Source organism: Scyliorhinus torazame, chromosome 11, assembly GCF_047496885.1.
Source record: "Scyliorhinus torazame isolate Kashiwa2021f chromosome 11, sScyTor2.1, whole genome shotgun sequence".
In the NCBI taxonomy this organism is placed as follows: domain Eukaryota; kingdom Metazoa; phylum Chordata; class Chondrichthyes; order Carcharhiniformes; family Scyliorhinidae; genus Scyliorhinus; species Scyliorhinus torazame.
The window spans coordinates 183274270-183296968 of NC_092717.1; the positions used below are offsets into that span (position 1 = coordinate 183274270).

The 22699-nt window shown below is 46.3% G+C and overlaps 1 protein-coding gene across 3 annotated transcripts in view; it reads left to right on the forward strand.

The window, feature by feature from the left end:
- dhx30 (DEAH (Asp-Glu-Ala-His) box helicase 30) overlaps nt 1-22699 on the forward strand; it is an 88493-nt gene that overhangs the window by 46649 nt on the left and 19145 nt on the right. For 2 of the 3 annotated variants that reach the window (XM_072468122.1, XM_072468121.1), the window contains exons 12-15: nt 1457-1663; nt 9293-9374; nt 10410-10603; nt 19885-20044. In XM_072468122.1, coding sequence (XP_072324223.1) covers nt 1457-1663; nt 9293-9374; nt 10410-10603; nt 19885-20044 — 643 coding nt within the window. Of the gene's footprint in view, nt 1-1456; nt 1664-9292; nt 9375-10409; nt 10621-19884; nt 20045-22699 lie in introns of those variants that run through there. The other variant, XM_072468123.1, reaches the window with a different exon arrangement.

Here is a 22699-nt window from a genome sequence, read left to right on the forward strand (position 1 = left end):
GGCTGGATCATTTGTGGTTTTCAAAATGGGTAGTGGGACTGGCTGAGTTCTTCCAGAGAGCTGGCATAGACACGATTGGCCAAATATTCTCCTCCTGTCCATTCTATGATTGCATTAAAACAGACAAAAGGTAATGGCATAAAACTGAAGGAAAAAAAATGCAAAAGTGTTAAGAGTAGTGTCGATCCTGGGAACCTGGCGAGATCTAAAGAACAGGAAAGCAAGCCAAAGGAAATAGGAAAATTAACTTTTAAGATACATCAAGATGGACATTTTTTTATCAATTATAGTAGAAATAAAATGGTCATCAAGGAGAATAGAAAAAGTAATGCTACAAAAGATTAACAATTCCCAGGATTTGATGGTTTCCAGCATAGGAGTTTAAAGGAGGTAGGTGAGGGAATTGCAGATACTTTAGCAATAATCTATCAAAACGTTTACGGTTCAGGAATTATTGTCTTATCAGAAAATTGCAAATCAAATTCGACACTTTGGGTGGGATGCTCCGTCCCGCCAGCCCCATTTACCGGCGCAGCATGCCCCTGCCGGCAGCAGGGTTCTGTGTTCCTGCAGCCGGCCAATGGGGTTTCCCATTGTGGCCACCCGTCGGGAAACCCGGGCTTGGGTGCACTTCCGGCAAAGTGGAGGATCCCGCCGACGGAGAATCCCGCAGCATGCTCCTTCAGTAATTTATGACAGACAAAGTACACAAGGTACTCAACCAGCCCAGTGCTTACAAAGCACAAACCAAACTTCTGCTGTTAGATGTGTTTTTGCAATTGGGCAACATTTGCTGAACTATCCTAAGATGGTTCAGCTCCCACTCTCGCCAGTACTAGTGCCAGTGCCCCATGAATTGAAACCCATTTCTCCCATACCAGTCTTTGAGTTACACATTCATCTCTCTCCAATAATCCAGAGATTATTACCGTTGAGATTCTGCTCTTTAATTTTGCCTCCAGCTGCTCACACTCCCTATGTAGAACCTCCTTCCTAGTCCTATCCATGTCATTGGTACCCACGAAGACCACAACAACTGGATCCTCCCCTCTCACTGCAAGCTCCTGTCCAAGCCTGGGTAGATATCCCAAACCCTGACATTGGGCAGGCAATGTAGCCTTCTGGACTCTCACACTCGGCTGCAGAGAACTGTGTTTATTTCCCTGACTATACTGCCCCTATTACCACAGATGCCTAATGACTTCCCCCACTTGAATGGCTTTGAGTACCATGGTGCTATGGTCAGTTCAGTCACCCACCTTGCAGCCCCATTTTGACCCATGCAAGCTGTAAGAGCTTTGAACCTGTTGGACAATTCTTTACTTCAATGGAAACCTATGTTGTGGTTTCCACCTCAAAGGTGGAAATGAGGACAATGCAAGAGTTTTGAAGGTCACATTTTGGGTAATAATGAGTTATTGCGAAAGATGATAGAGCTTTATTCTCTGTGTTACAGGTTTCATGTCTCAACACAGTTTGGATTTCCAAGTCGAATGTGAAGCAGCGGCGTGGGCGTGCAGGTCGCTGCCAGCCGGGTAATGCCTACCATTTGTTCAGCAGGGAGAGGCTGGAGAAAATGGATGACTTTCCGATCCCAGAAATCCTGCGTACCCCTCTAGAGAACATTGTGGTCCAGTCTAAAGTCCACATTCCTGACATTACGGTGCGTGGTGGTCCTTATTTTTGAGGATTCCTCTTTCCGCCATAGGAATGTAGCTGCAAAGGAGGCACGCAGTACTCCAGCTAGGGCCTAACCAGTGTTTTATACAGCTCCCTCTGCTCTTCCATTCAATTTTCCAGGACCTGTATTATTCACCATGTAGGAGACCAAGCTGGAAATCATTTTTATTTAAAAAAATGTTTTTTATTGGGTTTTTGTACAGAGTATATTTCGCCGTTATGTACACAGGATATGATATATCGACTTCCGGGTGCGGCTATGCAGAGCTAGGTCGCATATTCGGCAGCTCCTGCTTGGAACGGACTTTTGGGCTCTTTTACAGGGCCCCCACGGCATTTGTTTGACATTTCCCGGTGTGGGAAGAAGGCGGCAATATTCCCCCGACAGTGTCCCCCAGGAAGGGTATGTCTCTTGGTTGCCAGACACACGCAGAAACAGTGAAAGATTTGGCTGCAACTACAGGATAAACAGGGCCTCTTCCAGCATGCAGGCGGGGGAAGGGCAAGCTTAAAGCTGCAAGCTGACCTGAGGGCCTGTATCAAAGGTGAATTCTAGCAGCAGAGGGAACAACTGTGAACAGACCTCATCAAGGCCACTGAAGGGACTTCCGGTTGCGGTGATGCCTAGCTAGCCGCACGCTTCGGCGGCTCCAGCTCCGACGGACCTTCGGGCTCTTTTAAGAACCTCAACGGGGAATTTTTCGACGACGCAACCCGGTGTGGGGCGTGTGAGAAGGGAGTCCCCCCCAAACGAAGGAGGAAAAAACCAGCGGCGGCGGCTGCAGCGCGAGGAATCGTCGACCAAAGGGTCAGAAAGAGAGAAGTACAAGATGGCGGCGGAGAAAGCGCAGGCGACATGGGGGCCTGAGCATGAAATTGTGAGACGGTGCGTGGAGCTGCTGAAGAGGGAGGTGCTGACCCCGTTGCTACAGGCAATTGAGGGGCTCAAGGAGACATTAAAGACCCAGGAGACAGAGCTCCGTGTGGTGGAGCAGAAGGTGACAGATATTGAGGACGAGATCCTGGGCCTGGCGGTTAAGACACAGACGCACGAGGCACTTCATAAAAAGTGTACTGAAAGGATCGAAGCCCTAGAAAATGGAGCGCGAAGGAAGAACCTTCGGATACTGGGTCTCCCCGAGGGTGTGGAAGGAGTGGACTGTGGAGCGTACGCAAGTACGATGCTGAGCTCACTGATGGGTGCTGAGGCCCCTACGGGCCCCTTGGAGGTGGAGTGGGCAAATCGGATTCCGGCGAGAAGACCAAAAGCGGGAGAACCACCCAGGGCGATAATCGTGCGATTTTACCGCCTTAAGGATAGAGAAGAGGTCCTGAGATGGGCTAAAAAGGTGCGGAGTAGCAGATGGGAGAATGCAGTGGTACGGGTATACCAGGATTGGAGTGCGGAGGTGGCGAGAAGGAGGGCGAGCTTCAACCGAGCCAAAGAGGTGTTGCATAAAAGGAAGGTGAAGTTCGGGATGCTGCAGCCGGCAAGACTATGGGTCACGTATCAGGAGAGACACCATTATTTCGAGACGGCGGAGGAAGCATGGACCTTCATCAAAGAAGAGAAATTGGATCGGGACTGAGGGACTGATGCTGCAGGAAATGTTATTGATAATGTTACGGTGGAAGTTAATTGAGAAGTAAACAGGGAAGGGGGCAGACATTGGGGAAATGTGGGCGCCGGTGAGGGGGGAAAGACGGGACATAGTTGGAGAATGGGGAAGGGGAGGGGGAGGGGAAAGGGAGCTGCGCCATAAGAGGCGGGTCAGGTAAAGGGATGTTCCCGCACCAGAAAGAATAAGGCGGGAAGACGGGCGCAAGGCGGATGGGAGTTCCCCACATGGGGAGGTCGAGGAGTGAGCAGGAGTAGCCGGGGTCAGTTGAAGTCAGCTGACTTACGGAAGTAATATGGGGGGAGCAATCAAGCTAGAAAGAGATCTAGCGGGGAGGGGAGCAGGGAGGGAGAAGGGGGGGCGGGACAACTGGGTTGCTGCTGCGGAAATCCAAAAGGAAATGGCTAAAGAGTGGGTGGACGGGGATGGTGTGCGACGCTGGGGGAGCGAGCGGGAGCGCGGAGGCGGGATATGGGACTGGCCTAGAGAAGGTAATGGCTAGTCGACACGGGAGGGGGGCAGGTAGCCCCCTAGTGAGGCTGATCACGTGGAACGTGAGAGGCCTGAACGGACCGATAAAAAGGGCCCGAGTGCTCGCGCATTTGAAAGGACTAAGGGCAGACGTGGTTATGCTCCAAGAGACGCACCTAAAGGTGGCGGACCAAGTTAGGCTAAGGAAAGGATGGGTGGGACAGGTGTTCCACTCAGGACTGGACGCAAAGAATAGAGGGGTGGCCATTTTGGTGGGGAAACAGGTCGCATTTGAAGCAAAGAACATTGTAGCAGATAGCGGAGGTAGATATGTAATGGTGAGTGGCAGGCTGGAGGGAATGGAGGTCGTGTTGGTTAACGTGTATGCCCCAAACTGGGACGATGCGGGATTTATGAGACGGATGCTGGGGCGTATACCGGACCTGGAGGTAGGAAACTTGATTTTAGGAGGGGACTTTAATACGGTGCTGGACCCGGGGCTAGATAGATCCAGCTCAAGGACCGGAAGAAGGCCGGCAGCGGCCAAGGTACTTAAGGGGTTTATGGACCAAATGGGGGGAGTGGATCCATGGCGATTTCTTAGACCTAGGGCTAGGGAGTATTCCTTCTTCTCCCATGTCCATAAAGTGTACTCCCGGATAGATTTTTTTGTTTTGGGAAGGTCGTTGATCTCTAGGGTGGAAGAAGCTGAGTACTCAGCCATAGCGGTTTCGGATCATGCCCCACATTGGGTGGACCTGGAATTAGGAGAGGAAAGGGAGCAGAGAACACTCTGGCGATTAGATGTGGGACTGATGGCGGATGAGGGAGTGTGTGCAAGAGTGCGGGGGTGTATTGAGAGATACCTGGAGGTCAATGATGACGGCGAGGTCCCTGTGGGAGTGGTATGGGAAGCACTAAAAGCGGTGGTCAGAGGAGAGCTGATCTCCATTGGGGCCCACAAAAGGAAAACAGAGGCCAAGGAAAGGGAAAGATTACTGGGGGAGATTTTAAGGGTGGATAGGGAATTTGCAGAGACCCCGGAGGAGGAATTGTACAGGGAGAGGAGACGACTCCAGACGGAATTTGACCTTCTGACCACCAGAAAGGCGGAGGTACTGTGGAGGAAGGCACAGGGGAGGAGGTATGAATATGGGGAAAAGGCGAGTCGCCTGTTGGCTCATCAATTGCGAAAGAGGGCAGCAGCGAGGGAAATAGGAGGAATTAGAGATGAAAGGGGAGACACGGTGCGAAGGGCAGGAAAGATAAATGAGGTGTTCAAGACCTTCTATGAGGAACTGTATAGGTCTCAACCCCCAGAGGGAGAGGAGGGGATGCGGCAGTTCCTGGACCAATTGAGGTTCCCGAAAGTGGAGGAGCGGGGGGTGGTAGGCCTGGGGGCACCGATTGGGGTGGACGAGGTTATTAAGGGACTGGGAAGCATGCAAGCAGGGAAGGCCCCAGGACCAGACGGGTTCCCGGTGGAGTATTACAGAAAATATGTGGACTTGTTGGCCCCGTTGATGGTGAGGACGTTCAATGAGGCCAGGAAAGGGGGGACACTACCCCCGACGATGTCGGAGGCGACGATATCGTTAATTTTGAAGAGGGATAAAGATCCGTTGCAGTGCGGGTCCTATAGACCCATTTCATTGTTGAACGTGGACGCCAAATTGTTGGCAAAGGTACTGGCATCGAGGATAGAGGACTGTGTCCCGGGGGTGGTGCACGAAGATCAGACAGGGTTCGTAAAAGGGAGACAACTGAATGTTAACGTGCGACGACTATTAGGGGTGATAATGATGCCCCCAGTGGAGGGGGAGGCAGAGATAGTGGCGGCAATGGACGCAGAGAAGGCATTTGATAGGGTGGAGTGGGAGTATTTATGGGAAGTGTTAAGGAGGTTTGGGTTTGGGAACGGGTTTATTAGCTGGGTTAGACTTCTTTATGGGGCTCCAACGGCAAGCGTAGTTACAGGTCGACATAGATCGGAGTATTTCCGACTATATAGGGGAACAAGACAGGGATGCCCGCTGTCTCCATTGTTGTTCGCGTTGGCAATTGAACCTCTGGCCATGGCGTTGAGAGACTCCAGGAAATGGAGAGGGGTGATTAGAGGGGGAGAAGAACACCGAGTCTCGTTATATGCGGATGACCTATTGTTATACGTGTCGGACCCAGCGGGGGGAATGATAGAGGTTATGCGAATTTTGAGGGGGTTCGGGGATTTCTCGGGGTATAGGCTAAACATGGGAAAGAGTGAATTATTTGTGATACATCCAGGGGACCAGAGTAGAGAGATAGAAGGCTTGCCTCTAAGGAAAGTGGAAAGAAACTTCCGATACCTGGGGATTCAGATCGCTAGGAGCTGGGGAACCTTGCACAGACTTAATCTGACACGGTTGGTAGAACAAATGGAGGAGGACTTCAAGAGGTGGGACATGCAGCCTCTATCGCTGGCGGGCAGGGTGCAAGCAATTAAGATGATGGTCCTCCCGAGGTTCTTATTTGTATTTCAATGTCTCCCTATACTAATCACTAAGACCTTTTTTAATAAAATAGACAGGAGCATCACGAGCTTCGTGTGGGCAGGGAAAGTTCCGAGAGTAAGGAGGGGGTTCCTTCAGCGTAGTAGGGACAGAGGAGGATTGGCACTACCGAACTTGGGCGATTACTATTGGGCCGCCAATGTGGCAATGATACGTAAATGGATGATGGAGGGTGAGGGAGCGGCGTGGGAAAGACTGGAGAGAAAGTCCTGTAAAGGGACGAGTTTAGAGGCGCTGGTGACGGCGCCGCTTCCGATCTCACCTAAAAAGTTTACCACGAACCCGGTGGTGGCGGCAACATTGAATATCTGGGGACAGTGGAGGCGACAGAGAGGGGTGCGGGGAGCCCTGGTGGGGTCCCCAATCAGGAACAACCATAGGTTCGCCCCAGGAAGAATGGATGGAGGATTTCAGAGCTGGTTCCAGTTGGGAATTAGGAGGGTGGGAGATTTATTTATAGATGGGACTTTTGCGAGCTTGGGAGCATTGGAGGAAAAGTATAAGTTGCCCCGGGGAAATTTCTTGAGATATATGCAGGTGAGGGCATTTACTAGACAACAGGTGAGGGAATTTCCATTGCTCCCGACACAGGGGATACAGGACAGGGTGCTTTCAGGGGTGTGGGTCGGAGAGGGCAAGGTGTCCGAGATTTACCGAGAGATGAGGGAAGAGGGGGAGGAGTCGGTGGGCGAACTAAAAGGAAAGTGGGAAGAAGAACTAGGGGAGGAGATAGAGGAGGGTATGTGGGCTGATGCCCTAAGCAGGGTAAATTCCTCTTCCTCATGCGCCAGGCTTAGCCTGATTCAATTTAAGGTGCTACATAGAGCACACATAACGGGAGCAAGATTGAGCAGGTTCTTTGGAGTGGAGGACAAATGTGGGAGGTGTGGCGGGAGCCCGGCAAACCACGCACATATGTTTTGGGCATGCCCGGCACTGGAAGGGTATTGGAAGGGAGTGACGGGAGTGATTTCGCGGGTGGTGAAGGCCCGGGTCAAACCAGGCTGGGGGTTAGCTCTATTTGGAGTTGCGGAAGAGCCGGGAGTGCAGGAGGCGAAAGAGGCCGACGTTGTGGCCTTTGCGTCCCTAGTAGCCCGGCGCAGGATCCTACTCATGTGGAAGGAGGCGAAACCCCCCGGACTGGAGGCCTGGGTAAATGATATGGCGGGGTTCATTAAACTGGAGCAGATAAAGTTTGCCCTGAGAGGATCGGCTCAAGGGTTCACCAGGCGGTGGCAGCCATTTCTCGACTACCTAGGGGAACGTTAGAGGGAAGACAGATGACCAGCAGCAGCAACCCAGGGGGAGGGGGGAGGGGGGGGGGGGGTTTAGTTTAGGTCAAAGATAAAGGGGTTTTGTTACTTGTGTATTGTTTAAAATTTCTGTGTTGTTATTGTTGCGTTTGCTTTGTAAGAGGGGAAAAATTGTTGTTTGGGAAAAAATTTTCAATAAAACATTTATAAAAAAAAAAAAAGGATATGATATATCTATACACGTGTAAGTAGGCATCCGTTTGTGCCGGCGAGGCACTTCCAGAGGGCAATCCTCGAGTGGGTCTGATGCCGTGTTGCCCCTCGCCGGTTGGATTTCGCCATTGTTGTCTTTTTGTGCACGCTGCCACTTCAGCCGGCCCCGTCCTCCGCCTGTGTTCTCCTTGTTCTCAGATCCTGTGGATGTCAGGTTGGCTAACGTTTCCCTGCCTCTCTTCCCCCCCCCCCCCCCAAATTGATTTGGATGTGAACGTGGGGAGCACAATTGGGAAATTTGCAGACAACACAAAGATTGGCTGAGTGGTGGACAGTGTAGAGGATAGCTACAATCTCCAGAATGATATAGATGGGTTGGTGGAGTGGGCAATAAAGTGGCAGATGGAATTTAACACAAGAGAAGTGTGAGGTCATGCATTTAGGGAGGTCAGTTATAGGGAGTACACAATAAAAGAGGGGTGGATGAAGTGAGAGATCTTGGCGGACATGTACACAGGTCCCTAAAGACAGCAGTTCAAGTAGACAAGGTTGTTAAGAAAGCATATGGTATGCTCTCCTTCATTGGCAGAGGTATAGAATATAAATGTAAGGATATAATGTTGGAATTATAAGACATTGGTGAGGCCATAACAGGAGTATTTTGTGCAGTTCTGGTCACCACATTACAAGAAGGACCTTATTGCTCTGGAGAGAGTGCAGAGGAGGTTTAAAAGAATGTTGCCAGGGCTAGAAAAGCTATGAGGAGAGACTAGATAGGTTGGGGTTATTTCCGTTGGAACAAAGAAGGCTTAATTGAGGTGTACAAAATTATGAGGGGAAGAGATAGTGTGTACAGGATAAAATTGTTTCCCTTGGTGGGGAATTCTAGAACCAAGGGACATAGATTCAAGATAAGAGGCAGAAGGTGTAGAAGGGACATGAGGAAGAACTGTTTTACGCAGAGAGTGGTGGGCGTCTGGAACTCGCTCCCCGAGTTGGTGGTGGTGGCAGAGACCCTAAACTCTTTTAAAAAGTATCTGGACCCACACCTTAAGTGCTCTAAGCTAGAGAGCTATGGACTGGGTGCAGGAAGGTGGCATTAGAAAGGGCACCTGGGTGTCCTTGGGCTGGCATGGGCAAGATGGGCTGAATGGCCTCCTGTGCTGTAACTTTTCTATGATTCTATGAACATATGGCATTATTTTGAAGTGCTAGGGAGTTATCGCCAGTGTCCTAGCTGATCTGTAACATCCTAAATTAACATCAAATAAGATTGTCTAGGGCACTTTCACATTGCTGTTTGTGGAAGTTTGCTGTGGTTTCTTTATTTCCAACATTACAACAGTGCCTAAACTTCTACAAGTACTTTGTTGGCTGTAAAGCGCTATGGGATGTCCAGTGGCTGTGAAAGGCGCTGTAATACAGGCCTTTTTCTACTTACTTGGGGAAAATGTAAGCAAACAATTTCATTTTTTTAACCACTCCCCTCTTTCAATTTATCCTTCAGGCTTCAGATTTTCTTTCTAAAGCAATGAATAGTCCCAATCCTAAGGCTGTGAATGAGGCTGTGCGAATACTACAGGAGATAGGTGAGTGTGGGGTGTATGGAAATTTACCACTGGAGGAGGATGCTGCAAGACATTTTCAAAGATGCCTTGGAAACTACTCGCATCTAGATGTTTCTACGTTGACCCCCAATTGCCCAGTAAATTTAGTGAAATGTTAAAATGTATAGACCAGTAAATTGAAATTTAATTCCCATTCTGAACTGGTTTCAGTTGTAAATTTGACCAGGGTTCGCACTAATAGAACCCATTCTGTGCATGTGTGTGTAGGACAGGACGTGGCCATGCTTTCTCAACCCATTCCTGAGATCATAGAGCCTATGCCCATGAAGAATCACTAGGAATCCCATTTAACTTGTGCAAAATCAAACATCTGTTAGAGGCAACATTTTCAGGAGTAAAATAAAACACTGTGCTCTATCTCCTCTGTGTGTTAGTTGTAATTGGGGACCCGATAAACCCTGGTAGGTTCCCACTACCAAGTTAGAACATTGTACCACCATTGTAACTAATGAACCATATAGTCTTTGCCTCTGGTTTTGTAATAATGAAAGGAGATATATATCACATCCTTGGAGTATACTGCACGATTACAGCTCAGTTTTCACCTACAAATTAACAACATGTTTTTATTGAGTTAGTTGGTAAATGCTGTTGCATTCCTACCAAGGTTTGATCTTTGGTCTGTACTGAGTCTGGACCTCTGCCAGAACTTGAATGCTATTATTGGCGCCCAGTACAGGGCCAATCAGGCCTTCATGGGGTTTGGATGTCAGGTGACTATAGGATTGTCTGGAAATTACTTCTACTATGTAGGGCCACATGAGGAAAGGCCATTTACATCACTAACACTCAAGGAAACACATTCCAGTTCTGTGCTGCTCTGTTCTACAGAGAAATTCTAGGTGGAGGTTTTAATTCTATTGCTGCAAATATAAGGAGCAGTGATTATTATAATCAGAGCCTGCACACTTTCATGTCATCTGGTTTAAGTTGTAGTGCCAAGAGAAATGGATGAGGAGAATTTACCATCATCTCTCCTCTTCCACCCCACTGCAGGAGTGATCGATGAAGATGAATCTCTCACTTTACTTGGGCAGCGCCTGGCCCACATCTCCACAGACCCGCGGCTGGCAAAGGCGATCATCATGGCCTCCATTTTTCGCTGTCTGTCCCCTGTATTAACAGTTGTCACATGTCTGACTCGAGATCCATTTGTGAACAGCTTATTGAACAGGACAGAGGTTATGAAGGTATAAAAAGAGATCAGGTGATGGGCCTCAGGTGATCTTGGAGTATGTTTTAATTTTTTTGTCGTTCTCCGGATATGAGATGCAGCATATTTCCCTAATCAATCTTGGTTTGAGCCTAGGTCAGAGGTATAGGTTGGTGGCTGATGAAGGAGAGACTTCTTTTTACTGGTTTTGCTCTCACTCGCTCGACACAACTTTGAATGAGGTCAAGAGCACTTACCCCGCCTGTGCCCCCACCGCAACATTTTCCCAACATGTAGATCATTATTCTACAGCATGGTATCCTAAACTGGGTTCAGCACGGGGGCAACCATTGAAAAAAAGCCGGACACACAGCTTGTGCAATTGGAGCTGGTATTCAACGTGCTGTCTACTGACAGGCAACGGGTGAAGGCCCAGCAGAGCAGGTGGCGGGGCAAGGTCCCAGTAGACAGCATAGTACCGGGCAGGGGCCCAGTGGATGGCAAAGCGGATGACGGAGAGCAGAGCAGGTGGTGGAGAGCAGAGCAGACAGGATGGTGGAGTGAGGTGTGGACAGCGGGTGGTGGAGCAAAGGCGAGGGAATGGCAGAGGGGGGCCATTTGTTGAGGACTCTGAGGCAGGGCAGGAGTAGAAGCAGATTTGGAGACTGGGCAGGAGGCGAGGCCATGTGGGAGCAGAAGCGTACTCTGAGGAACAGAGGTAGATGTGAGAGAGAGAGAAAGGTGTGATTGTGTGAGACAGAGAGAGGTGTGCATGAGGGTGAGAGTGAATATGCATGAGAGTGGGGAGTGAAAAAGAGAGGTGAGTGTGTGTATGTGAGAGATGAGTGTGTGCGAGACTTGAGTGCGTATGAGAGAGGGTAGTGTGTGTCTAAGAGGTGTGCTTATGAGCGAGAAGTGCGTGTGTGAGTGAGAGAGAGATGTGAGAGATAGAGCTGTGTTTGTGTGTGTGTGAGAGATGAGAGTGAGTGTTATGAGCGAGAAAGTGTTGATGCTCTCCCTATTTTCCCTAGTTCGAAAGGTTTACTCCAGATACAGCAATCCAAGACCACAAGTGACTTTTCAAACCACTTTGTTCATTATTAAAACTAAAGTTGATAATAGCGATACATTACTGCTACAATACTCATACACCTCAACTGGTGACGGACCTGCTTATGTGGGCTTATCCGATATCCGGACCGGGGCAAGTGATTAGCTTATTCCACTCTGACCGCCAGTTGTTGATCAGATGACTCTGTTCCTGAGCTAGCTGGGTAGGGGGGCTGTGAACTACTTTCTTATAACTGATCATCAAGTGGCTGATGCCTCACTGGTTGTTAAGAGGTGATTGATTGGCCTCCTGATTGACGTTATCCATGAGAACATCAATCACCGCCAGCAGTTCCGCTCTTTGTTCCCTTATCACCACCACAAGTGTACCTTGGTCCTGAGCCTATTATTGCATCCCCCCCACTACTAAGTGCTGATTCCTGCTGATACAGATGAGATTTTCCAAGAGTAAAGCTCATCCAATACATTCTGCGGTCACCAGTTCAGTTTATCCCACTCTCACTCAAGATACCTGACATTTTACTATTGTTTAAAGTATTTCCAAAGAATTGATCTAGTTAAGCTGTTTTGTATCCTGTTGATATTTGCAGAAGTTGTCTAAACATAATAACCTTGAAGCTAACCAGATTAAGTATTTCTAAAGAACTGCTTGTATTTGCACAAATTGTTTAAATATAATAGCCTTGAAGGAAACAGCATTAAGTATTCTTTGACACAGGTGTCATGGTGGCGCAGTGGTTAGCACGGCTGCCTCACGGCACCGAGGACTTGGATTCAATCCCGGCCCCAGGTCACTATCCGTGTGGAGTTTGCACATTCTCCCTGTGTCTGCGTGGGTCTCACCACCACAATCCAAAGATGTGCAGGTTAGGTAGACTGGCCACGCTAAATTGCTCCTTAATTGGAAAAAAACGTATTCTTTGACACAAGCAAAAAGTGGCCACAAGAGAGGTGAGTGTGTATGAGAGAGAGAGAGATGAGTGTGTATATGAGAGAGACAAAGAGATGAGTGTGTATGAGAGAGTTGAGGATGGAAGTGCTGTGATTCCGAAATGCAAACTCCCTCCTTCTCCCCTCTTTCAAGATCCATCTTAAACCTACCTCTTTGAGCAAGCTTTGGGTCATGTTTCCTAATGCTATTGTCTTTGGCTGAGTATCAAATTTTGTATCATTCTGCTCCTGTGAAGTGCCTTTGAGCAATTCGTTGTTTAATCAAGGCTAATGTTTTTGGCATTTGAAGGGTTAATTGTGCAGAGGCTCAGATGTCTCTGGCAGGACTGCATAGCTTCCCATCATCCTTCAGCCAGCCTCCTGTGAATCATCCGTTTCTCATCAAAGCAGTCTTTTAATTTGTTTGCTCTGTGTTGTCAAATCAGGAAGAGGTTTATTTGAATAACAAATTGATCTAGTTATTTTTTGAGTGTGGAGGAGGTTATTGCTCCATAAGAAAATCCAGACTTTTCAGGCAATATTAATGTTTAGAGCAAAAATAAACCAATTTCCAACGTATCAATGTAAGAAAAGCTGTGATATTTTACCCAGGCTTTTGTAATATGATCAGAATGAGTGTTTAAATTACTCCATTTGGAATGTGCTGTGTGTATATATAAACACGTAGTGTGTGCATGTATGTTTATCCATATGGTGTGTGTGTTTATACATATAGTGTATGTTTATACTTGTGTGTGTGTGTGTCTGTATGTGTATATATATATATATACACACACACACACACACACACACACACACACACACACACACACACACACACACACACGTATAAACACACACTATACGTATTTCTGCAGATTCTTCCCAAAACACTGCCAAATCCCGAAACCTTTTGGCTTGAGAATTGAGGGACTGACATCAGAAAGATTGGTGCTGTCCGTGTGGAGTTTGCACATTCTCTTTGTGTTTGCGTGGGTTTCGACCCCACAACCCCAAAGTGTGCAGGCTAGGTGGATTGGCCACGCTAAATTGCCCCTTAATTGGAAAAAATGAATTGGGTACTCTAAATTTAAAAAATAAATAAATAAAAACAAAAAAGGTTGGTGCTGAAAAACAGATTTTTCTAAAAACCTCGCTAGTTCCCCAGGTTCCTTCAGGGAGAGGAACCCTTCAACCCTACCTGGTGGCCGACACAAAACTCCCTAAGTCACTGCCAGTGACCTCTGTGATACTCGTCCCGATTTGGCAAAGTGAGCAGCCAATTGACACGGCTTCCTTGATAGGATAATCCCCAGAGAATAATGGGGAAACTGTGTAGCTACCACTAGTACATGCCTGGAAACCTACACCATTAAAAGGACAATATCAGTTTTTTACAACAACGTGTATTTATTTAGAGTCTTTAACATAGGAAAACATCCAAAGGTATTTCACAGTAGTGTAATCAGAATATAAAGGAGGTTTAGGGCAGGTGATTGAAAGCTTGATTAGCTTATTTGGGATGGCAACAAAAAACGATTATTCAAAATCGCCCACAATCTAATGCCAGAATAAAAAATCCAAATCAGTTGATCAATAATAAATATTTCTGAATCTACCCCACAAAGTCCAGAGAACAGCCTGCAAGATGGCTCCTAGACAATCAGCACCTCCAGATATGTCTGTCTGTGGTGGCCATCTGCTGCTATCTATTGCTCTTTCTCCCCCTTAATCCTCTCTGTTGGATGCATTTTGACCAAAACTTCAAGTTAACTATCATTTTAAAAGACCTCCATTCGTTCGTTCAAACCATATACCCAGACCTTACCTAGTGAGCTATGGTAAAGTTAGGAAAAAGCCCTGCTGCAACCCTCATTCATGCATTTGTTACCTCTAGAATAACTATCCCGATGCACTGCTGGTTGGTCTCCCACATTCTGTTTGCCTATCACCCCTTTACTTGCTGATTTTCTCTCCGGTTTGGCAGAAAATTACTGGAGATCTCTGAACATCGCGACCACGTTGCTGGGCTTGATTACATTGGAATAAACTATAAGATTTTACTTCTGTCTATAAGCTGCGGCTCTTTGTTCTTCTGTGAGCTGTGGAAAAGAAGTAGAAAAATCTAGATTTGCCTTTTCCAGCTCTCCCTCACTTCTATCTCTCTTGACTTCTCCATGTTATTAAATTATCAGACTGCTATATCAACAGGCTGCACTGGATAATCAGACATTTCCTCCAATTAACATTGGGAAGGTTGAAGCCACTGTTGCATAACTACCCACTCCATCTCTCTTTTCTCCAACTCCATCTCTCTTCCTGGCAACTGTCAAAAACTGGCAAGATTGTTTACAACCTCGTCTTCTCCCCCCAAGTTAAGGTTCTAACCACCTATTTGCACCATCACTAAGACTGTCTGTTTCCGCTTCTGCACTGTTGCTCGACTTCAACCTCATAGAATCATAGTATTTACAGTGCAGAAGGAGGCCATTCAACCCATCGGGTCTGCACCGGCCCTTGGAAAGAGCACCCTACCCAAGCCCACACCTCCACCCTATCTCCGTAACCCAACCCAATGCAACCCAACCTTTTTGAACACTAAGGGTAATTTAGCATGGCCAATCTACCTAACCTTCACATATTTGGACTGTGGGAGGAAACCGGAGCACCCGGAGGAAACCCACGCAGACACGGGGAGAACGTGCAAACTCCGCACAGACAGTGACCCAAGCCGGGAAGCGAACCTGGAGCTGTGAAGCAACTGTGCTAACCAGTGTGCTGCTGTGCATGACCCCATTGGCTGGTCTCCCACATTCTGCCCACCACAGGTTTCAGGCCATCCAAAACCCTGCTGCCAAACTGCACCAAGTAGTGTTCACCTATCACCTACACTGGCTTCCGGTCGAGCAGCATCTTGATTTTAAAGTTCTCATTATTGTTTTCAAATCTCTCCATGACCCGCCCCCCCTTTCTCTTTCTCTGCGATGAATATTAGTTCATATAGATCATTTTTATTCTACTGTTCTCCGACCACGCACTATGGTATGATTCTGAGAGACGCTACAATATATCAGGATAGATGCCAATCAGCCCAAGGTTCATAAGCTGACTTATTGAAAAAGCTATCTAATTAGTTCTATTCTCCTCTTCTTTCCCAATAGCCCTTCTCTACATCGCTAATTCCCCATTGAAAATTACTCCTGAATCTACTTCCACCTTCCTGTTAGGAAGTGCAATCCAAATCATAACTCACTGACTAAAAATCAAATTCTCGACACGTCTCATTTACCAGTTATTGTAACATGGCAGAAGCGTTGAAAGGATATTTTGTGTCTGTCCCCATTGTAGAAGAAACATATAACATCCCCAAAATACTTGTAAATCAAGAGGTGCTTGGGAGGAAGGAGCTTAAAACAATTGCAATCACCAGAGAAAGAGTACTGAGAAAACTATTAAAAAGAAGGACTGACAAGTTCCCAGGTTCTGATGGGCTTCATCCTAGGATCTTAAAAAAGAGATAGTAGAAAGAGATAGTAGATGCATTGATTGTAATTTTAAAAAATTCCCCAGATTCTCACAAGTTCCCATCAGATTGGAAAATAGTGAATGTAACTCCTCTTCAAGAAAGGAGGGAGGCAGAAAGCAGAACACTATTGGCCAGTTAGTCTAATATTTATCATAGGGAAAATGCTGGAATCTATTTTTAAGGAGGTTTATAGCAGCATACGTAGAAAATCTTGATGAGATCAAGTTGATAAATCATGGTTTTGTGAAAGGGAAATCATGTTTGACTAATTTATTGGAGTTCTTTGAGGAAGTAACAAGGATAAAGGGGCACCTGTAAATATTGTATACATTTCCAAAGGCATTTGCTTAGTTGCCAGATGAATGGTTACTACACAACACAAGCTCATGATGTAGGGGATAACATATAAGCATGAGTAGAAGATTGGTTAGCTAAAAGGAAGCAGAGAGTAGGGATAAATGAGTCATTTTCAGGTTGGCAAATTGTGACTAGTGGATTGCCACAGGGATCAGGTGCTGTCAAATAATCTTTTTTTAAATATAAATTTAAAGTACCTAATTTTTTCCAATTAAGGGACAATTTAACGTGGCCAATCCATCTATCCTGCACACCTTTAGTTGTGGGAGTGAGACCCACACAGACACAGGAGAATGAGCAAACTCCACACATAGTGACCCGGGCCGGGATTGAACCCGGACCCTCGGCGCCGTGAGGCAGCCGTGGGCTAACAAAGGATCCTTAACGAATTGCTACAACACATCTTACTGCAAACACCAATGATTTGTATGAAGGGAATGAAAGTAGTTGCTAAATTTGCTGATGGCAGCATGGTGGCACAATGGTTAGCACTGCTACTTCACAGCGCCAGGGACCAGGTTCAATTTTGGCCTCTGATGACTTTGTGGAATTTGTACATTCTCCCTGTGTTTGCGTGGGTTTCCTCCGGGTGCTCTGGTTTCCTCCCACAGTCCAAAGATGTGCGGGTTAGATGCTAAATTGCTCCTTAATGTCCAGGGATGTGCAGGTTAGGTTATGGGATTATGGGGATCGGTAGGGGTAGACACTTGTAAATGGGCAGAGTGCTCATTCGAAGAGTCTGTGCAGACTCGATGGGCCAAATGGCCTTCTGCACTGTAGGGATTCTAAAATTCTATGGCACAGGAAGAAGCGTGGTATAGTGATAATGTCAGCAGAGCAACAATCCAAAGGCCCATGCTATTACTCTGGGGACAGTGGTTCGAATTCCACCACATAGTAATGGTGACCATTAAACCATTGTCGATTGTTGTAAAAACTAATCTGGTTCATTAATGTCCTTTCGGGAAGGAAATCTGTCGTCCTTACCTGGTCTAGTCTACATGTGACTCTAGACCTACTGCACTGTGGCTGACTCCTAAATACCTCTGAAATGGCCCAGCAAGCCATTCAGTTATATCAAACTGCTACAAAGTCGACTGAAAGGAATGAAACCGATGGTGACACAGCAACATTTAGCCATTTATGGCATCAAACAGCTTTAGCAAAACTGGAGTCAGTGGGAATCAGGGAGGAAAACTTCCCCACATTGGAGTCATACCTAGCACAAAGGAAGATGGTTGTGGTGGTTTCAATCCCAGGACATCACTGCAGGAGTTCCTCAGGATAGTGTCCTAGGCCCAACCATCTTCAGCTGCTTCATCAATGACCATCTCTCCAATATAAGGTCCGAAGTGGGGATGTTTGCTGACAATTACACAATGTTCAGTATCATTTGTGACTCCTCAGTTACTGGAGTCTGTGCCCATCTGCAGCAAGATCTGGATTACAAACAGGCTTGGGCTGATAAGTGATAAGTTATGTTAGCGGCACAAGCAATGACCATCTCCTTTTGACATTCAATGACATTACCATCACTGAATCCCTCACTATCAACATCCTGGGGGGTTACCATTGACCAGAAATTGAACTGGACCATCCATTTTTAAAAAAGAATTTAGAGTACCCAATTCATTTTTCCCAATTAAGGGGCAATTTAGCGTGGCCAATCCACCTAGCCTGCACATCTTTGGATTGTGGGGGCAAAACCCACGCAAACTCAGGGAGAATGTGCAAACTCCACACGGACAGTGACCCAGAACCGGGATCGAACCTGGGACCTCAGCGCCGTGAGGCAGCAGTGCTAACCACTGTGCTGCCATGCTACCCTCAAACTCGACCATCCATATAAATACTGTGGTTACAAAGAGCAAGTCAGAGGCTGGGAAGTCTGCTGTGAGTAACTCACTTCTTGACTCTCCAAAGCCTGTCCACCATCTACAAAGCATAATTCAGGACTGTGATGGATTACTGTCCACTTGCCTGGATGAGTGCAACTCCAACTATACTCAAACTCAATACCATCTAGGACAAAGCAACCTACTTGATTTTTACCCTATCCACCATCTATTCCCTCCTCCATCGATGTACTGTGGCAGCAATGTGTACCATCTGCAAGATGCTTTGCAACTCACCAACGCTACTTCGACAGACCCTTCCAAACCCAGGATCTCTACCACATAGAAGGACAAGGCCAGAAGATGCATGGGAACGTCAACACTTGAATGTTCCCTTTTCAAGTGGCACATCAACCCGACTTGGAACAGCATCGCTGTCCATTCACTGTTGCTGGGTCAAAATCATGGAACTCCCTTCCTAACAGCTCTGTGGCTGTACCTACACTACATGGACTGCTGTGGTTCAAGAAAGCAGCTCACCATAATTTTCTCAAGGGCAATAAGTGATGGGCAATATAAATGCTGGTGATTTCCACGTCCTGTAAAGGGATTTTAGGAGACATAAGGAGCCTGCAAACGTGTATATATACGTTGAGTGAGTGGAAAAAAATTGGCAGATGTTGAAAAATGTGAACTTGTCCCTTTGGTGGGAAGAATAGAAAAGCAATATATTATTTAAATAGAGAGAGATTATAGAACTCTGTGGTACAGAGGGACCTTAGTGGGTGGTACATGAATCACAAAAGTTATTATGGAGGCATAGTATGTAATTAGGAAGGCAAATGGAAGGTTGTCATTTAATGCAAGGAAAATGGAATATGGCAGTAAGGAAATGTTGCTGAAGTTGTACAGGGTGCTGGTGAGGTCTCATCTGGAGCACTGTGTACAGTTTTAGTCTTCTTACTTAAGAAAGGCTATAATTGCAGCAGAAACAGTTTAGAGAAGGTTTACTCGTCTGATTCCTGGGAGGAAGGGATATCCATTGACGTTTATAAGAATGAGAGGTGGTCTTATTGAAACTTATAAGATCCTGAGCAGAGTGGATGCTGAAAGGTCGGTTCCCCTATGAGAGACGAGAAGTATGCGACACAGGGTCTCCTGTTTAAGACGGAGATAAGGAGAATTGTTTCCTCTGAGAGTGGCTAGTCTGTGGAATTCACTTCTCCAGAGTGCAGTCGTTGAATATTTTTTAAGATGCGTTAGATAGATTTTTGATTGACAAGTGAGTCAGAGGGTATCGGGGTAGAGGGAGAGTAGGCAACAATCAGGTCAGCAATGATTTTACCTAATGGCGGAGCAGTTTCGAGGGGTCGAGGCCTTTTGCTGTACCTAATGTGTATATTTGTCTGTACACATTTATCCTCTGGTTGCCAATCCTCTTGCCAATGGTGAGTAGTTGGGAGAAACTATCAAAGAGCCTCATAATGTTGAACAGCTTTTAAATCTCCCCTTGATCGTCTCGGCTCTAAGGAGAATAATCCCAACTTCTCTACTCTTTCCAAGTTGCTGTACAAACCCAGGTTCTACTTTGTTCTTTAGGCTAAAACCCGTCTGAGTGGAGAGAGCCGAAGTGATCATATGGCATTTATTAAAGCTGTTGAAGGCTGGAAGAAAGTTCTGCAGGAGCGTGATGCAGACTCCAAGAAAGAGTACCTGGAAGAGAACATGCTTTATGCTCCGAGCCTTCGCTTTATTCATGGTAGGTTGGACAGTCTGCAATAATGAGGTTAGAGTTGGAGTAATTAGACTCGTAAGAATATAAGTTGACCCTTTATGTCTGTTCCACCATTCAGTAAGATAATGGCTGATCTGCTACATTATGCTATGATCTATGATTTAAAAATCTATCCTGTCTGTCTTGATTTTATCCAATGACTAAGGAATCTTAGCTTTCTCGGATGGAGAATTCGAAAGATTCACAACCCTTCGAATGAAAAAAAAAAATCTCCTCACCTCCATCCTAAATAGCCGACTCCTTGTTCTGAGAGTGTGACCCCTGTTCTAGATTCCCCAGCCACCGGAAACATTTTCTCAGCATCTACTCTGTCGAGCCCCTTGAGAATTTTATATGATTCTGTTAGCTTACCTCTCATTCTTCTAAACTCCAGGGAAAATATGCCATGTCTACTAACCTGTCCTTGGAGGACAATCCCCTCATCGTAGAAATCAGTCTATCAAATCTTCAGTGCACTCGTTAACAACTTCCTTCTTTAGGTAAGGAGACCAAAATTGCACATGTGTGGCCTCACCATTGCCATATATAATTGTAATAAGGGTTCTTAACTCTTATGCTCCAATCTCTTTGCAGCAAAAGGTAACATACTATTTGCCTTCCTAATTACTTGCTGTACCTGCATATTACTTTTCTATGATTCATGTGCAAGGACACCCAGGTCCCTCTGAATGCAAACATTTCTACAGTCTCTCTCCATTCAAAACATATTCTGCTCCTTTATTTTCCCACCAAAGTGGATAACTTCACACTTGCCAAATTGTATTCCATTTGCCGTGTTCTTGCCCATGCATTCAACCCCTTTGTGGCCTTGTGGTGTTTTCCTCGCTCCTTACTTTCCTGCCAAACTTTGTACCAACAGAAAATTTGAATAAGTTACACTCAGTTCCCTCATCTAAGTCATTAATATATGAGCTGAGGCCTAAATACTGATCTTTTCAGTCCCCCAGCCTGACAACCTGAAAATGTCTTGTTTATTTGACTATGTTTTTCTGTTCATTAACAAATTCTCAATGCATGCTAATATATTACACTCAAATCCATAATTTTGTATAATAACCTCTGTGGCACCTTATCAAATGCTTGACATACTAATCCACTGGTTCCCCCTTATCTATCCTATTAGTTACATCCTTATCAGATTTATCAAACACAATTTCCCTGTCATAAGTCTGTGTTATCATAGAATCATAGAATCATAGAAGTTTACAGCATGGAAACAGGCCCTTCGGCCCAACCAGTCCATGCCGCCCAGTTTTTACCATTAAGCTAGTCCCAGTTGCCCGCACTTGGCCCATAACCCTCTATACCCATCTTACCCATGTAACTATCTAAATGCTTTTTAAAAGACACAATTGTACCCGCCTCTACTACTACCTCTGGCAGCCCATTCCAGACACTCACTACCCTCTGAGTGAAGAAATTGCCCCTCTGGGCCCTTCTGAATCTCTCCCCTCTCACCTTAAACCTATGCCCTCTAGTTTCAGACTCCCCTACCTTTGGGAAAAGATGTTGACTATCTACCTTATCTATGCCCCTCATTATTTTATAGACCTCTATAAGATCACCCCTAAGCCTCCTACGCTCCAGGGAAAAAAGTCCCAGTCTATCCAGCCTCTCCTTATAACTCAAACCATCAAGTCCCGGCAACATCCTAGTAAATCTTTTCTGCACTCTTTCTAGTTGAATAATATCCTTTCTATAATAGGGTGACCAGAACTGCACACAGTATTCCAAGTGTGGCCGTACCAATGTCTTGTACAACTTCAACAAGACGTCCCAACTCCTGTATTCAATGTTCTGACCAATGAAACCAAGCATGCCAAATGCCTTCTTCACCACCCTGTCCACCTGCGACTCCACCTTCAAGGAGCTATGAACCTGTACTCCTAGATCTCCTTGTTCTATAACTCTCCCCAACGCCATACCATTAACTGAGTAGGTCCTGGCCTGATTCGATCTGCCAAAATGCATCACCTCACATTTATCTAAATTAAACTCCATCTGCCATTCGTCGGCCCACTGGCCTAATTGATCAAGATCCCGTTGCAATCCTAGATAACCTTCTTCACTATCCACTGTGCCACCAATCTTGGTGTCATCTGCAAACTTACTAACCATGCCTCCTAAATTCTCATCCAAATCATTAATATAAAACACAAATAACAGTGGACCCAGCACCGATCCCTGAGGCACACCACTGGTCACAGGCCTCCAGTTCGAAAAACAACCCTCTACAACCACCCTCTGCCTTCTGTCGTCCAGCCAATTTTGAATCCAATTGGCAACCTCACCCTGGATCCCGTGAGCTTTAACCTTCTGCAACAACCTACCATGCATTACCTTGTCAAAGGCATTGATAAAGTCCATGTAGACAACGACTACTGCACTGCCCTCATCTACCTTCTTGGTCACTCCCTCAAAAAACTCAATCAAATTTGTGAGACATGATTTTCCACGCACAAAGCCATGCTGACTGCCCCGAATCAGTCCTTGCCTCTCTAAATGCTTGTAGATCCTGTCTCTCAGAATACCTTCTAGCAACTTGCCTACTACAGACGTTAGGCTCACCGGTCTGTAGTTCCCAGGCTTTTCCCTGCTGCCCTTCTTAAACAAGGGCAC